Genomic DNA, 18,573 nt, shown 5'->3' with positions numbered 1-18,573 from the left:
GCCTACAAGACTTCAATATTGACCTGGAAATCAGGCATTTCATTTAGGTAACAGCAACACAGGTACTTACACTGAACAAACCCAGAAGCTTTGATTCCTATAACTAAACATTCTGAACATGGAACAGCTAAAATGAGGGTGGCCACCATCACATATTTTTCACCCATCCATTTTATGAAAGGCAATTATCTCAGCCAAGGCAGTCTTTCATAAAAGAGGGGACCCTCTCCTTTTCACCTGTGAGATGCTTCCAAATGCATGCCCAGTTGTAGAAGACAACTGTGGGTCAAAGTGTGATTCCCAGCCTACTGAAAGTCAAGACGCCAGACTGGCAAATTCAAATTCTTGTCAGATCCTTGTTTACATTACTTACCTCTAAAAATAAGACTTCCAGTACTCCTGCAAGTCAGAATCTCAAGTGGTTGTTCTGATGGGTCCGTCAAATTCTCCTCATCCTGTGCCAGTTTAAGCACCTTTGTCTTGTCCTCAGGCTCCTAGGCCACAGGATGAAGACTGGATAGGAAGTGTTTGTTCGGTCACTCATTTTGTAAAGAGGAAACCTTAACTGCTAGAATATTTAGACTGCATAAGCTTCCTGAATCAGATTGCCAGTGCACAAGCAACAATTCTAAGGAATTCTGATGCTGGCCATTTAAACACTTTTGACAAGCTTCCTTTGGAAAACCAGTAGAGCTGCTTATAGTCCTTAGGGAGTAGGGTTTTAAGATCAGTAACCATCAACTCAAGTCTAGTGTTTCTGAAATCAGGTTGATCAGCTGTCCCAATTGCATTTTCACTGTAATTACAAATATTTCAAAGATGATTAAAACAGTAAATAAAACATTAGGTGACTGCTCTGCTGGGACCAGTGAGGGTAACCAGATGCAGGGGCCAATGCTTTGTTTAAAGGCAACCAGAATCCCCAAACAAGATAACTGTATAGCATATGTAAGATCAGTCAGTTCTTGACAAGGGGAGTACAGAGGCAAGAGGCACAAAGAGCCTCTGGCATTCTTTTGAGGTCTTGAATTTGTCCTTGGTCAAAACCAGGTTTGTTTTCTGCTTTAAAAAACCCCCAACTTTAAACCTTGACAAAAAATTAGTGCTAGAAGCACAATCATGCTCATTAGCAGATGAGTAAGAGAATGTCTTCCTTTTGTACTCCGAGCTAACTGCACCCTGAATGGCAACTCAGGCATGGCAGTTTCAGAAAAGTCCATGGCAGTGAGACTAAGTTACCCCGATGTAGCAGCTGACAGGGAATAAACTCCAAAATAATTAAAAGAAAGCAAACAGGTTTAGTTGTCTGAACAAGGAATTTTAATTTTAGGTCAACTATTGAACTAGGTCAACATCCAGTTCACAATGTCTACAGATAGTGGGCATAGCCAGTCACTACGGTAAGTTTATTGAAGCACCAAGCTCCACACAAGACTGTAAAATACATTTTAAACTACTAGTAAGAAAGCTTCTTCAAGTCAACAATACTATTAAGGGCCAGAGTTTAAGGACTAAGTTTTCACCTTCCAAGCTATTGTAAGACAGCCAATCCATTGCATAAGCAAACCAAACTGCTACATACTCAAACACATAGAGCAGCAACTGTATTGAACAATTCCTGTAAATAATTCAAGGATACATTGAAACAGTATGGGTAAATTGTAATTTTTTATTGGAAAACAAATATACAACTTGGAATGGATTTGAGGCAAATCGTGCCATAAGCAGATTTTTTTGAAAATAAGTGGCTAAACAAAGTTTAAAAAGCATAGTAACAAGAGGAGAAAATGTTTTCTGGTACAGGACCAGCAGTACAAAAAAAACCTTGTGTACGAGTACCTGGATAAATCACCCGTTTTGCATTAGTGCAACTTAAGTTTCATATTGTTGACTGTCAATCGTCCACAACGTTAAGACTCCACATTTCAACAACATGTTACAGGTATGGCCACAAACAAGTTACTGAAGTAAGCTAGGAGAATGATTACAGTGCATTAGCCATATACTATACATATGTATATATGTATATATACATATATATACTATTGACATGGTCTTATCCTGCAGTTAGCTGCATGAGTCCTTATCCTCCATCACAGAAAGCGGAATAAACTCCTTTATGTACTGGAGAACTAGAGCCAACATGTTGCTTTAACTAAGGAATTGCTAATGCATGGTAAACCCTAGCTTACTTTATGTAATTTGTTACACTAGTCATACCTAAGTCTCCTAAGAAAGCTACTTTTTTTTTAAACAGACAACCCAGATGTTCCCTCAGTTAACCAACTCCATCTAACTTTAGATGTGCAGAAGGGCTTAAATATCCAGAGTAAGCCACATGCAACATTTGTTACTTAGATCAATTTTCCAAAAATCAGAACAATGACAGTAAGATAAAGGAGAAAAACATGGAGGAATGGCCTTCTAATTACTATACATGCATATTCTTTTGACAGTAAGGGAAAAACCTTTTACAGATAAGTTACAAACAGAGAAAAGGCAAATAAACAATTTTGTACAAGAAATTTAACACATTCTGTACAACGTCTTCACTTCGCTGTCATCATTTGTACAAACTCTGTAAAAGGAAAGAGTTGCATAAGAGTTACTCAGAGAAAAATCTGAATTGAAAGATCTGAGATGTGACCTGCCTTACTAGTGCTGAACACTTTCAAAACTGTTTTCAGTTACATTCAAAAAAGCATCTTAAAGACAGCCCCATTTTTCCACCAATCCCACCTAAAAACCTCCTATTTTTAAAGGCAAAAAGCCTCCACTTTTATAAAAAAGTTCATCCCTCAGTGAACTGGAGAACAGCCTTGCTTCCAAACTAAAACATTGCAGGGTCCTCATGTTCACTGACTTACAGATAGGGACAAGGTATCGAAGAATGATTGAGATCAGCAGAAATTGTGCTTAAGCAATGATTGGTTAAGTAGGTGTACAAGCAAAACACTCTGTTGGTTTGAATTTTTTTCAAAGCAGAATAGTTCAAGTCTTGCTATTTTATCTGACCATCTTTAAGCATCTGAATCACTGCTTATTCACAGCACATTGGAAGTTAGATCCCACAAAATAGGATTCTTCACTTATCTTGCTGAACCAGTTTCAGGTGCAATAATAAAAAGAAACCAGGAACCTAAAAGCAGTTAACTGGTTGCTCGAGTTACAAAAGAGCAACTGGAAACAAGAGGGATGTCTACCCTCTCTAGTGCCAGCCTCTAAACAGTCTACTCCTAAGCAGAGTTATGGAGCACCAGCCTTGTTCATAAAAACACCTTTTCACTCACAGATGACTGCTCATCCTGAGGCCACAACTAAAAAGGCCTTAAAGGGAAGCCATACCTACACCTCAGAAACAGTAAGGGTATTATCTGAAAATACCCTAGTTCTGTTCTATAAAAATGTTCAGAAAGTTACAAAGTGAAAACAAGCTTAACACTTCTGAGCTGCAAGCAATTGTCTAACAGAACTCCTCCTGCTCACATGACTTTAAGTTTCAATGCCAGGAAGAAAGAAAGAAAATAAGCTACTGCTGCAGCTGATTTGTGTGAAGTTATTTAAGAGGTCTTCTAAAGGTCTTTAAATTTATGTGTATTTTAGAGGCTTTCCCCCTTTAATTAGTAATTTTAAAAGCATTAATAAAAGATGAGTGACTTGCTACAGTCAGATCAACCTTTATTAGTGAACAGAATAGTATGAACAGTATGTTAACATCTCAGCTAGCTTCCTTATTCTAATGGTCATTAGACATCATTAGATTTAGAAAGTTATCCTTACAGTGCACAGTTGAATAGTCATTTTTTGCCTTTGGCACAAAGGTAGCAATAACCCACTCAACCCTATTTAGAGGTACATGATGTACATACTAAAAGTCCATAGCTTAAAGGAACACTAACTGTTGAGAAGATCTCACCTTAACACTGCCCTATTTAAACTTGGTGTGGCTATCAGCATCTACACAACCACCAGCATTAGAAGAATCTGTTAACAACTCCTTACCTTCATAGTTTACTTGACCATCACCATCAATGTCTGCTTCCCTAATCATTTCGTCAACTTCTTCATCTGTTAGCTTCTCACCAAGATTTGTCATCACATGACGGAGTTCTGCAGCACTAATGTAACCGTTACCATCCTGGGAGAGGAAAAAAGGAACACTGGAACAGACTTGTCTAAGGCTTAGTGACTTAACTAGAACTTAATACTGCAGAGTAAGCTGAACATTGAGAAGTTAGCATACCTTTAACCACTAGCATTTGCACAAGACAAATGAAAGCTATAAGCGTATCTTCAGTATTGTCCAGGATCTTAAGTCTTAAAAAGATGTTTTAAAACCAGCTTCTCCAATACAGTCTACTTTGGTTGTCCTAACTTGAGACATTTTTTAATCACTGACAAAGCAATCAGCACCTTTTGCAATCTTTTTAGGTGACAGATGCCTATTCAGTCATGTGACTGTCTGGTTCAAGTGTCTATTTCTTAGAACAGAAGCTACTTATCACATTCACCTATTTCATGGGAGTCCAGCACAAAGCCACAAGGCCTTCAGAGCCCACTTTTACATATTCCATCCCAGTTGAGACACTGGGTATTGAAACATTAGTCTGTACTAAGTAAATTGCTAAATGAGTCCAAGTGAAAGATTTAACAGATTACCATTTGAAATATTTAAGCAATTTGCCTGCCAGCCTTGTAGAAGTATTTTAGTATCATAGCAAGTGATAGCTTAATCACCTGCTACTATCACAATGACTCATCTGACTTTCAGGTTCAGTACCACAGAAGACTGAACTTTGGGGTGACTAGTTAACCTAGAGGTTCTAGAAGACAGGACTGCAGATACCCCTCAATTCAGTGAGGAAGCTCATTAGAAGTCAGAGTGAGTTTTCCAAACAGAAGTATTTAAGGTATTTTAGTACCTTGTCAAACACACGGAACGCTTCTCTAATTTCTTCTTCGCTATCTGTATCTTTCATTTTTCTTGCCATCATTGTCAGAAACTCTGGAAAGTCAATTGTGCCATTACCTGCAAGACAGTTACTGTGTTAGTAAGAGACCCATGGTTTAGGTACTTTATTAAATTACTTATTAGTAAAATCTTACCATCAGCATCTACTTCATTGATCATATCCTGTAGCTCTGCTTCTGTGGGGTTTTGACCAAGCGATCTCATCACTGTCCCCAACTCCTTTGTAGTTATAGTACCATCACCATCCTTGTCAAATAGTGAAAAAGCTTCTTTGAATTCTGTAGAACAGCAAAAAAGGAGTTAATGCCTTCAGCTTTGAAATGTTAAGTTTACTTAATCACGTAAGAATCTATTGCTGCTTACTGTTGTAAATTACTAAACTTGATTTCATTCTCTTAAGAAAATGTCAGTATATTGCTCAGTCTGCTATAACCGTAATGCCTATATGAAAGCACCAGCATCTGGAAAACAACCCACCAGTCTACCAGTCAACCACACTCTGACCTAAATAAGGTGGAAGGTCATCCATTTCAGGAGTGTGTAGATGTTTGCTACTATCTATTTTGAACAAAGATCCCTAATACAGAGCTGAAAGGAATAGCTATCTGCAACTAGAATGATCCACATCCTTGGATGTCATAAGAAAATATGCAGTTACTTTGAGAAAGCTAAAAAAATAATACTCAAAATACAAATGCTACAGCATAATAGTACTTCTATTACTAATGGAGGAGACCAATCAATGGAAAAAGGTATAATCAGATCAAACTAAAAATAGTTGCTCATAACTCATTTCTGCTGGACATGCAAGTCTTAACAGTATATGCTACATGAAGTTGCATGTACACCTAGCACCACAGGTCTTAACATTTGGCCATATCTAGCTAAGAAGGAACTCTTCCCAGCTCTCTCCCACTGGACTTCTTTATAGTCATTCAGCTTATGTATATACACAACTCCAGTCAGCTGTTCAAGGAGGAAGTCACTGGAGTCTTACTTTCCAAAAAGCTGCTTAGAAAATTCCTTCAGCCCTACTCTATCCTGAAACAGCCTCCATAAAACTAGTCAAAAACATTTGTAAGACTGCTTAACTGTGTTTCAATGCTGCCTCTTAACCCCCTACAATGGCTGTATTGTAGCCAGCAATACTAATACAAGCATAACATGTTTAATTGTCCAGTCCAAAAATGGAGTTGGTTTTAATCCATGCCATCTGTTCATCTTTGGCCACAGACCTTAAACTAGCTCACTGGACTGTAGTAGCTCATACACAAATTACAGTTAAACATGAAAAACTTATCTATTCCCTTGTATAGTTCAGATTCTTTTACAGCTTTTAAGGCACCTTGAAAGACTTTGGACAACTCTTTAGCTCAAGGGTACTCCTGCATCAGAAATACTTCCAAGAATTAATTTTTCAACATGTCCAAGCAGCCAGCTTTCCAGATGGTGGGTTTCCCAGACCAGAATTAGCCACAGTAAAATTTGTGTTTTCACATGAACTGCATAAAGTCTTACTTCATCCATTTTGTACTCCGAAACACTCAAGGTGAGTACAAGCTGGCAAGTGTTAAAAACACAACTACAAAAATAGGCTTTTCATAGTTCATGAATGCAGCTATAATACCAGAGCCACAGTTGAGTCTCATCCAGGAAAAAAGACTCTTCTACATCTAGCAGTTTGAAGTGTTCCAAAAGCCAACTCCCACTGTTTAGCATGTAAAAATCAGAGCAAGACTACCACAGGACCAGACAACAGTTACAAGCCAGCACTGTATAATCACGAAGTAGAAACAGGCCTACTCTACCTGGCAGCTATAAGCTGTATCTACAGTAACTTACAACCAGTCTTTGGGGCTAGTTTCAGTTAGCTTGGAGGCAACAAATAGGTTTTAGGAGGAAAGTTTTACACCACTTTAGAAAAGGCTTTTGGTTCAAGCCTAGTAGAAAAGTTCACACTATCAAGTAAGGACCTCAAAAGGGGAACATTGAATCTTCATCAAGAATCAGGTACTCAAACATTATTCAAAATGTTTGGCCAAACCACTTCATCCTTAACTTGAAGGCCAACTGTCAAAACCCAAACATGAAGCAGACTTCACAGTACTGCAATGACACTGCTTAGAAAAAGTAGTAATTTATACAAAATTCAAAGACCTGCTTTCTGCAGCATGGGCCATTCAGTGGTATATTCTGAACACTTGAAATAAGCCACTCTACCCTTCTTTTACTCAAAGATGCTGTAGGCTAAGAAACAACCAGCTATAAACCATAACCATAGAGTGTCAAAGATCTGCAGCATATTCCTGTCTGAAATGCTGAAATCAAGTTAGGAGTAAGATTAAAATACCTCTTTAACCACTTCTAGAAACTGTCTCCAGTAATTAGAACAAAGGAATAACAACCTATGCAGATGCAGTTTAGACTAGAACAAGAACAACCTAGCATAGCTTTAGAGGACTTGTGGCAACAGCCAGTGAAGGCAGCTATAAAATACTGAAGTTTAGTGAGCAACTCAATTCTAGCTTCCTGCAACACAAGATTATGAAACACACCTCCCACACTTAAACACCTTAGGACTCCATGCAGCATGTAAAGCAAATCCTCCCTCTATTCAAAACTCCTCCATATCAAACTGCAAATGAAAATTCTCTTGTATTCTAGATAAGGTTAACCTGTCAAACCTGAGGACAGTGTCAAGAGAACCACTCATCTTCAGGCCTGCCTACAAGGTTTCAGCCTTTCCTTCCTTCTGAAAAGCACACTATATCAAGAGAAGAGACTACTTCCAGGCCCCACAAAAGAAAGGCCAGTCCAACAGAATGTGAACTCTAACACCCTAGCTCAAAATGTTCTATTTAACAATAGCTTTTGAGGCATCTCTGTACCACATTACCTTTCCAGATGAAGTGGCAGTCTTCAGTAACCTAGTATGTTCAGTGAACCAGAGCTACCATTCCTGCCCTCACACAGTTTAGCCATCTATGTCTGGAACTTTTATAGGAAAATGTCAATTGTTCTCTTCACAGCTACCAGGAGCTCAACACTTAAACATGACTATTTCTACTATGAAATAAATTCTAAATAACTCTTGTGGTCAGATCCCCAGAGAACCACAACACACTAAAGGAACAAGGCATAATGAACACCATACATAGGCCTAGTTGTTCGGAGAGCCCACTGAGACCTGAAGTCTAGTGCAAGAAAAAGTATAGCTCACTAGACTAGTTTCCTAGGGACAAAAGCATCTTTAGATTCCCTCCCCTCCTCAACTACCCACATGAAACGGTCCTGACCTATATACCTTTTTAAATACAACCCTTAACCAAAGGGATACCCATTTGACTCAGCAACTTCATTTCTTACTGGATGAAGCTGCAACCAGCATTCACATTCTGTACCTACTCAGTTTGCAAAATCAGTCTTTCATATGAACAAAACCTGAGAAGTCTTCTGCCTCTACCTACAATGACAAGAAGCTCCAGTCCTATATGACCAGTGAGTTCCCTAAGAAGTAAGAAACTGTATTCTGGTGCTTCACAGCAGAGGTGGAAGATTTGTTTTAAGCCCAGGAGAAGTAGCTGCTTTAACTACTTTGGCCTTCTATTCAAGAAGGGGAATGTTGTCTCTACCTTGTAGTATCATTTTAAGCCCACCTTCAAATCCAAAGCTAGGTATCTTCAGATAAGCTGAAATGGAATGGGGGGTGGGGTGTCAAGCCTTTAAAACCACACAATCTCTGTAAAACATGCAAACTGTACCTTTAACAGTCTTCCCAGTACTAGGGATGATTCCCTAACAGACCAGCAGTGGGCTTATGTCTTCACATCACAGGTCTATGGTTTACTTGCAAACACATTTGCTTTATGAAATACCATAGCTGAACTGAAAGTGTCAGGCCATTTTACACTGGATATTACCACACAGATGAAAACCCTCTATTCTAGTACGACAAGCCTATTCATACTCACTTTGGGCTCTGAGAACTATACTATCCTTACTGAATAACATTTGCACTAATCCTGAGGTAGTGTTAATAAGTTCATTTATATTCCATAAGCAGCTACATCAACTAATAAAGCTTCTACAGTTATAAACTGGAACAATGAATCATTATTAAAAAGACAAACAGTGACAATTGGTAAAGTCTGCTCCAGCTAAACTGATCACAAAACCCTTAAGATATGTAGGCCACTTCCAGAAAAAAAAAAAAATCCGAGTTGAACTAGATTTGGCTTGTGCTTACTCATAAGACAGTACCATGGCAACAAGTAAATAGACTAAGGCCTTTCTACAAAACCATAATTAGTCTCCTATGAGTTAAAGCAAGCTTCTGAAGTCTAAATCTACAGAAGAATGTTCTTACACTTCAAATTTGGCAATTATGGTAAAAACAAACTAGCTCATTATGACACTTCTGTTTAACACAGTGTCTTCAAGAGCTACACCACTGTTAAATAGCTATACCTCTTAGAGGTTGTTATTTGCATGCTTGACCTCATACTATTAGCAGAACTCTAACATCCTCTAAAATCATTTCACATGACAGTTATGCTCACTAAGACTTTCTAGTATTAACACTATACATCTGTCAGATCAAAAACTCTAAAGTTTTTAATGTTCATGGCAAGGCTGAATGCTGCATTACCAGCTTTAAGTCACATCAATTATTGAAGTCAAAATCAGCCTTCAGAGAGCAGTGACAGATACTAGTTTGTGCAGCCTGCAGGAGTAGGAGACACAACTAGAAGTTTCATCCACTAGTAGACAGCTGTCAATGTATAGAAACCATTGTTAGGGGACAATAAGATGTAAAACATGCATATTTATTTAAGCATTTCAGAGCAAGTGCCAGACCATCCAAACAGTGCATAGAACACTTGTGTCCAAGTACACAATGCAGTTCCAAATATGGAATATCAAGAGCTGTCATCAGGAAGCCAGTCTCTGCTGTCAAACAGCCACTCTAAAACATCTCTGCTGACAGGAGACCTCAAAGTAAATTATTTCTGTCTTCTGTTAGAAGAACACTCCAGATTCCAAGTCTTCATCAGAGATTCCCCCCCCCCCACACACACACACCTTCCACCTTTCAGTTTGCACCTGGGACAATTCTATAGTCAGAGGAAAAAAGAGACTCCCAAATCTACTAGCTAGTAAAGCTGTGAGGATTGTCTAACTACTCTAGAAGACAAAACTTCAGATTCATTGTATCCATGGTGCTTTTACAGTAGACAATCCTTTAAAACTTAGGTGACAAATTAAAACATTCCACAATATTTCTTTTGTATCTAAGAAAGCTACATATCTTGTGTAACACAGAGTGCCACTGGATTAAGAGATATGCCAGGTCAAGTAGGAGTAGCAACACAGCATGTAAAAACCTCACCTGCAATCTGCTCTTCTGTCAGTTGATCAGCCTGCAATAAAAGAGAGTATCATTATAGTTGTAGCAAAAGTACAAGGCAGAGACAGACACAAACTTGTAGAGACCTCTAAATATGGTAGCTGCTCTTCAGGACTTATCTGTAGCATTCTGAAATAGTTCTAACAAACACAGCTCAAAAGTCATCAGGATTGCTTGCTAAGTAAGAACTGGCAGCCTGTCCTTGTTTCCTGACCCTGCAATATCTGGTACAGCCAAACAATGGATTACCATGCACATCAATCAATTACCCAAGCAACACCAGCAAACTCAAGGCACACAGGTCCCTCTAGACTGGTTTTAAAAACTCATTAACACAGCAGACTACTGGTAGTAATACTTTGGTAAACTAGCCTGAGCTTTAACACTAAATACTTCAGGTCTAAGTAAGGCAGCAGTAACCCCCAAATCCCAAATTTAAGGCAGGCTAGTCTCTTCTGCTAAGTTACAATGCTATAATTAGAAAGACACGCTCTTCTCTAGAATTAAATGATTCCTTGATTAAAATGAAGCTTCATGTCCAAGACGTGGCCATAAAAAACAGAGTCCATATAATCGGTACTAGCAGCTTCAGCTCAAACTGGTCATTTCAATGTATTTGTCATATGGCTGTCTAGACTTTCAGACCATTGTCTACAGACTCAGGTAGCATAAGGTAGTTTACAGGGCCACTAGAGAAAGGTTCAGTGGTGCAAGACATAATTTCTGTATCAGTTGGGTAAGTCCCAGTTTAGACCTTATTTTGCTCTATCACTGAACAGTTTTGAATCAACTGGATGTGACAGCAATAAAAACCCTGTCTTCAAGGCCAAACCCAAAATGGACTTCACTCTTGAAAGAACCCAAAAGTGTTTGAGGACTGTAGAAATACTTTGCCTAGATTTTCAAGTCAGCTGATTCTTCAAACAAATCCTGGATGGCTTCAGTTGAGTTGCAGTAACAAGGCTATACACACATTTCCTTTGAGGAAGCTCCTTGAGCTCTTTACCCCATAGTACTCCACTTAAGGGTCAAAATAAACTTTAAAATTCCTACAGGAAAGATATACTCACTGCCTAAGTTCAACACTGCTTTTTTTAGTTGTGTTCCTACTCTTAACTATTTCAGCAACACCTTCTTTATAATTATTGCAATACTGACAGTCAGAAACATTTTCTATCATTAGTTGTGGCCACAAAGGTGTCTCTACACATTAGCCATCTGCCAGTGAAATACTTAGAAAAGGTATATACACCATCTGTCAATTTTTACTTTACTGATTTCAATTTTAATTACATTTTTATATTGCATACAAACTTGGTTTCCAGCTTCTGGTTATTCTTCCTGTAACAGAAATGAAGTTAGCTGCTTTAAGAACCATACAAGAGCTAAACTGCTTACAGAAAAAATGTGTACAATACAGCAACAGCCCAAGATAAAGGCCGTGATCAGTGATTTCTCAGACTGCTTGCAGCTCACCTACTCAAAGAATCAAGACCACACTACTGAGCAACTTCTCAAAGAGCAGCCAATGGGTATTTGCAGCTATAGACTCCACTTGTTCCAATTTCAGCAGCTGTATTCCCATGCAGGTTCAACTTTCTGGTTTGGTTTTTTTTTTTTTAAAAAAGAGAGTGTAGGGTGGCAGCAACATCTGCTGAGATCACAATTCACCATTAGGCTTTGAGATGGAAGCATTCTGCTGGTCACTTAACCCTAACAGATATTTCTCTTGTTTGAAGTATATTAACACAGACTCATACCTTTGCATGCTATTTACATTTTTATTACTTGAGTGAAGACAATGATGTGTTACATTTCTGTAGGATATTTATATCCACAGATAGCTGTAGAGTAGATTTAAGTAGCAAGAACCTAGTTTATTTAGGTCAATACTTATTGACCAAGTTGAGCCACATACTGTTTTATATAAGACATGACATTAAGCAGTCTTTAAGGTGTTAAGTGTTCCCAAACTCTAACTCTTCCAGCAACTTAAAACATCCTGTAGCCACTAACCATGAATTTGGATAAGCTTTGTCAGTACCTGCAAGAGGTACAGTGTTTGAGAAAAGCATGAAGCTTATTAGAAGCCACAGGTATACGGCAGTTGAAAGATAAGCTAGGAGGTGGGGCAAGGTTGAACAAACACCATCTGTACTCTGCAGTGCTAGGCTCTGCAGGGACTGCTGCGCAACAGCAGCAAAAGGCGGAGCCAGCATGTCTGCCAGATCACTCCCTCCCATGCCACTGAGGTGGAGGGCTATCAGCCCCAATTCATGTGTGCAGGTTATAGGCCACTGTGGTCTTCTGGAGTTCTTTATCCTGAATTTAAGCTAGATACTCATGCACCATCTATGTGACAGTATGCACACCTTCAGTAATGCAACTCAACTTGAGAAACAAACAGTAAATTACAACTCTAACATGCCTATGCTATAGTTTTGACATGCTTCTTACTATGGCCAAGATCTACCTGAAAACCTCCTTTGATGAAGTCAGGGAACCATCACAGCTTGGACATGCATTCTCTGATTCATGTTGCAGCACTTTCATTTTCACTGCAATAGCTCCCATCCCCCACCCCCAGATTATGTTGAGGGCCTGACAAAGAATCTAAGCCTCCTAGGAAAGAAGGGGAGCCACTGTGTGTGCAGCAGTTTCAGTGGCACATGCAGCCTCTAGAGGTAGTGTTTCATTACAGCCATAGCTGCTATGCAGTAATCAGTTTGGAAGATCCTCAACAGAGCTGACTAACACAGCCTGGTAGAGAGCTATCAGCAAATCACAGAACAGATGACACTGTTCCACTCCAAAACCTACCATTTTGGTATTCTTCAAGTGTTAGATCTGAATGGACAGTTCTGCTCTGGCAAGATTAACTGAAGAACAAGAACTAGACAGACTAGCAGAAGGGCTAAAGTTACACTTATAGTAGGTTAGCTTATTTTGACAGCAAAGTATTCTACTTTATCTAGCATATGCAGTATTGGACAACACATATTCACAGGTTTAGCCAGTCTGGTCTGTCAGGATGAACTATAACCACATTCAAAGTGTTACTGTGCCTCCTGGACACACCCATTTTTATATAGACCTTGCTTGAAGATACTCCATTTTTGGTTTCATACAGATGATGGCAAAAAGCAGTAAGTCTCTTCCTGCTAAATTCACTGGGGTTTTTTTCCTTTACAGATGGTTTGTTGTATAGGTTCACCATTCAAGCAAAAGAACAAATTCAGGCTTCTGTTCACTGAATTTCTTTGCCCAGAGAGAGCACTTCAAAGAAACCTTAATTTTAAGTACCCATGGTTCACATTAGACATGGCAAGTTGATAGAGATCTGACTCCTTAAAAGCATGTAATGAATGAAAGGGCAATTCCACTATACTGCATCTTCTGTGAATGCAGAGATAGTACTATGTGGTCATTGGTGTTGCTTTTGCGACAGAACTGTTCTTTTTTGTACGTGTTTCAGTGTCCACTTGTTTTAATTAAAAAAGCTAAACTCATATCCTTTAGACCGAATTTGAAACAATTCTCAAATTCCACCTTCTATTTCGGCAGTCAATTAAAATCCTAAACAAACGTATTGCTAGGAAAAATAAATTGTGCTCGATCAAGAAAATGCAGGACTGTCCACCGCAATGACCAAAACGGGAAGTCAAAACTGTTAAAAAAAAAATAAATCCCTTGTTCAATAGAGCCACCGACAACAAGGCGTTATCATAAAATCGGCAGGGGAGAGCGGCTCCAATGTGAGCTGACAACAGGTCTAGCAAGGAGGGAGGATGGTGCAGTGAGGCAGCCTGCCCCTCATCATCATGCTGCTCAGAAGCTGCAGGGCTCCGCATTGCATTATTACCAGGCGCAACACACCTCGCTAGCGAACCAGACATCTTAAGCGCTCGCAGCAGCCGTTGCCGCGCCGCTGGCTCCCCAGCCCCATTCAGCCGCACACGCCGGCTTGCCGGGGGGAGGGGAAGGGGGGGAGGAAGCGATAAGAAAGTGGAGCTGGTGCCATCGTGGCAGGCTCCTTCCCCCCTCCCGGCACCCCTCACGCGGGTCTCCTCCCAAGAGGAACCGTTATCTGCCGCTCTCCCCCCACACCCGACACACGCCCCGACAAAGCGTCATGGCGCTCGAACCGAGTGGCAGTTTGAATTTTGAATCTGCACCAACGCCCCACGGCGGGAAAGGGACCCAGGCGGGATTCGTCCACCACCACTTCCTCCTACGCACACGGCGCCTCCGAGCGGGACCCTGCGCCCCAGCCTGCCCGCGCTGAGCCCACCGGCCGCAGCAAGGGACGCCTTCACCCCTACCCCCACCCTTCCGCAGGCGACCTCACCCCACACCAGACAAACCACCCGCCCCTCTCCTCTCTCCCCCCCCCCCCCAACCACCGGTACCCACAAACACTCCCCCTTTCCCACACACCGAGCACCAGACCAGCACCCACAAATAACTGTCGCTACCCCACACCCAGGGACTCACCATGATGGCTCGGCCTGGCTGCGGGGTGTGGTGGAAGCTAACGGCTAAACGGGGCACACAAGCAACCTTCCCGCTCTACGGCTCGCCTCACACTGAGCCCTGCCCGGCCGCCAGCAGTGCCTCATAAACCTCCTCACAGACCGGCCGGATCGCTCCGCGCCGCTCCCTCCCCCCTCCCCTTTCCCCGTCAGTGAACGGAGCTGCGAAAGAAGTCCCGGCTCTTCCCGCTCTTCTCGGCAGGATCCCCCGCACCCCGAGCGCGTCCCCTCTCTGCCCCCGGCCTCCCTAGCCCCGGTGCAGGAAGGGGTGAGGTGCGGGAAAGATGGGGGCTGCGCTGGTGAAACGGGGGGGGGGGTGTGCCGGAGGGGGCAGGCTGAGGGACTATTTTCTGGGCGGAAGAGGATTTTAGAAAAAATGCCGAGGAGTGCGGCGACTCCAGAAGGAGGGTGCTGATTGGTGGATTCGTACCTGCAATGCGTCACTTGGACATGCACAGTCTGGGCTGGGAAGCGGTTACCCCTCCCCCCGCCCGCAGTGCGCGAGGCCCAGCCCGGCCCGGGGAGGCTCAGTGCAGAGGGGCCAGGCGCGGTCCGGCTCGGTCCGAGGGGCCCCGCCACCGGCCTGCCCCGCTGTCCCGCTCCCTGCGCTTGCAGAGGGTGGGCGGCCTGCGGGGACGGCAGGCGCTGCGGCAGGGTGTGCCGGGCGGGCAGAGCCCCAGCGTCCTGCTGCCGCTGCGGGCACGCGCGTGAGGAGCGGCAGCGGCCGCCGCAGAGGGCCCGGGGGAGGGGGGGGACGGGACGGGGCGGCGTGGCGGGCTGCGGAGCGGGCATCCCCGCGGCCAACGCCGCCTCCTTCCACCGACGAACGGCGCTGGCCTCGGCGGGTGTTGCCGCCCGGCCCCTGCGGGGGCGGGAAGGGAGGCCCGGCTGGAGCAGACCCCGGGCCGCAGGCCTGGGAGCGGGGCCGTGTCCCAGGTTTGGCGGCAGTCCGCCTTGGTGCGTTACCCCGAGACCTCGCCGGAGCGCACCTGAGAAACGTGTCCCCGAGAGCGCGCTGCCAGAACATTTCAAGCCTTATCTCGGCTGTGCTCCGGAAAGCCTCACCCACAGAGTTACTAAATGAGACTCCTGCATCCAGCACAGTCCAGAAAAATTCCCACCTCGCTCTGCAAGCCAGAGATGCTTCATCGCTGGTAGCATTGTTTAAAAGAACGGATTCCCCTGTTGCAAACCATGTAACACCCTGGTCTTGTGCCTGAGAACAGATGGCCAGCAGGCCAGCAATTCTGAGCTAAAATCTAGAGTCTTGCCAGGGTTTTCTCTGAGATGCACTCGGGCAAATTACTTAAGATGAAATTTTCAAACTTGAAAATATCGTGTACTTCACATGTAATTTAATAAATAGCTGCAATGTTGGCTGAGTTCAATGAAAGCAGGCCTACCTGTCATCTCTGAAAACCACAACGCTTATTTTGGGACCATAAATAGGTTACTAAACTTTGGGGGCCCAAGCCTGATTTCTCTGACCTAAGTTTGAATATGAATTACCAGTCATAATCAAAATTCTCTACTTCCATATCTATTGCAAGAAATACTTTGTTTATACAGTACTTAGAAATGAATAGTATTTTATACCTACCATTACTACACAAACCAGAGCAATGGCTCTCACACACTAAAGAGGTTAGCCTCATCTCTGCTCTTCACAGTCGTTCTGGTTTATAGGTCGTATCAATAGGATGTGCTTGGGAGGGTCTGGCATAAACAAACTCTTCACAAAAATTCTGTGAGTATTTCCCCCCAGAATGTTAATTTAAATTCTGAGGCTGGCTCTCTTTTCAGAGGTAATTGAGTGTCCCCTGAATTCAGGGACAAGGGAAAAAACAGAACAAGGCCTGGTTTGTTAAAATAGCCAGAGACCACTTCATCAAGCCCAGTGCCTCTCATCCTCTCTACCTCACCTTGTAATCATAGGGAATACAGAAAACACCATATACTTAAATTTGGCCTTCAGCTTTGAAATCTGAAGTTACTATTTTGTGATATGTTAGCTTTTTAGGCCTCCTTTCCACTTAGATGTATTCATAGTCCACAAATCAAGCACGTCTAAACTATTGTCTTTTCCAACTCTGATAACATTTTTTAAATGCATAATATATACCTAGATGAACAAAACGCTTTCCCGAGAAAGCAGTAAGCGCCAGGGTTATTGTTATGCACAAGCAAATCCCCACCGCTGGTCAGGCCATGCTCGATGCGGATAGACGAGGTGTCAAGATGGCTTCGAGCAGTTGCACTTCCTCCCCATGCCCGCTTTGGTTCAGTTTTAAGGATTGCTTTGACGTTCCCAACTTCTTTACAGTCCCAGAGGCGTGAATCACTGCAGACAAGTTCTTGACCAAAAAAATTCGTCACCTGCTCTAGATTTGGGATAAAAGTGGCATAGCACCGCTCAGGGTGCCTGTATGTCGCAACCTCAAATCTGGAGCAGAGCGGAGCGCTGGTGCGTCTGTGTGGAGCAAAACCATCTTCTGTGGAGGCGCTAGCTTTGGGTCCTGGCAACGAAACGCCCACGTGTGCCTGGTGCCGGGACTGATTTACCAAGCCCTTTCCTTGGCACTTGTCCTTTATCCTCACACTATCTCGGAGAGGCGAAACGTTGTGACACTTGGCTTCACGGGGGGGTTACTCAGGTGCCAAGGCTCAAGGAATCGACTGAGATGAGGTATAGAAACATTTCTGTGAAGCAGGTCATGAGAGACTTGATGAAAAGTATATGGAAGGGCTGTACCCAGACAGCGTGTTCTGCCTGAGTCCTGTTCCTGGAGTTTGCTATGGCCACCTCAGGAGCACGGAGGCTGTAAGAAACACGAGGCCCACACCATAAATATAATGGAGGCTCTTTAATTACGGCCTAAGGGTCTGCCGAGGAGCAGGGACTTGAATGCAAGAATTTCAGGTCCCAGAGAACCTGAGCGCCATACCGTTTATTTCTGTATATCTCCATTAAAGTACCGGATATCTGTGATTTATTAAATTCTTTGTACTCTTTTTCGTCACGTTCAGTTTTCTCTAAAGGTAGCAGAGGTGGTCATTCAGAGCATCCTCTCTCTGCCCTATGTTTCCTACGCGCCCTGGTTCCTTGATCTGTTTCTCTCCCCTTTCTCTGTTCTTACATCTCCTTTTTTCCATCTGCATTTTCCTCCAGCAGCACCCATTTCCTGTGGGTTTCATCACCACCCCCACCCTGCTTCCATCTGTTGAAGAGATCAGCCACGAAGTTAACTTGCAATTACACTACCGGTGAAATTACACCAACACTTACAGCGGCATTACTAGGCATTAAAGCGAACACCCCAGCGAAATTAATGGCAGAGGGGGGAATTCATCCCTCTCACAAGCAGGTTGTCAGCAATCTCAGGTAGGTAAAACAGCATCTCCTCGGGTATATCGAGGCCGGGGTCCTCTCTCGGTAGCCTGGAGAGGCAGAATTGCTTTCCAGCAGCCTAGCTGACACTCTGCAGCCTGCGTGTGCCACGAGAGGCAGGGAGATACATCAAATGACTGGCCACAGCTGCGGGCTACGACTGACACCTCTAACAGAGCAATAATGGGAATTCACTGTAATTTCTCTGTTGCAATGGTCCAGTATAGCCCTACCGACTCAGACTTTTTAACATGATAATTTCACTCTGGTATGT

At 42.8% G+C, this 18,573-nt stretch overlaps 1 protein-coding gene across 2 annotated transcripts; it reads right to left on the bottom strand.

Annotated features, from left to right (window-relative positions):
• Positions 1-1,651: 1,651 nt before the first annotated feature.
• Positions 1,652-15,035, bottom strand: CALM2 (calmodulin 2). Of its 2 annotated transcripts, XM_054820163.1 has the most exons (6): positions 14,874-15,035; positions 10,362-10,392; positions 5,107-5,250; positions 4,923-5,029; positions 4,003-4,138; positions 1,652-2,578 (listed from the first exon to the last, which is right to left on the bottom strand). In XM_054820163.1, the coding sequence occupies exons 1-6, from the start codon at positions 14,874-14,876 to the stop codon at positions 2,550-2,552; spliced, it is 450 nt and encodes a 149-aa protein (XP_054676138.1). In that variant the 5' UTR covers positions 14,877-15,035; the 3' UTR covers positions 1,652-2,549. The 2 variants fall into 2 exon arrangements, with proteins under 2 accessions (XP_054676138.1, XP_054676137.1); XM_054820162.1 differs by having other exon boundaries at positions 1,652-4,138; positions 14,874-15,017.
• Between the last annotated feature and the right edge of the window lie 3,538 nt (positions 15,036-18,573).

Source organism: Grus americana, chromosome 3, assembly GCF_028858705.1.
Source record: "Grus americana isolate bGruAme1 chromosome 3, bGruAme1.mat, whole genome shotgun sequence".
Lineage (NCBI taxonomy): Eukaryota > Metazoa > Chordata > Aves > Gruiformes > Gruidae > Grus > Grus americana.
Note: the sequence above shows the minus strand (reverse complement) of the source record. Positions and strands in the feature narration are given on the sequence as shown.

Excerpts from the sequence above, each read along its gene's own strand:
- CALM2 (XM_054820162.1), bottom strand. Across the intron at positions 5,251-10,361 it reads GACAGAAGAGCAGATTGCAG|AATTCAAAGAAGCTTTTTCA; the intron begins GTGAGGTTTTTA and ends GCTGTTCTACAG. Across the intron at positions 5,030-5,106 it reads CAATGAAGTAGATGCTGATG|GTAATGGCACAATTGACTTT; the intron begins GTAAGATTTTAC and ends ACTGTCTTGCAG.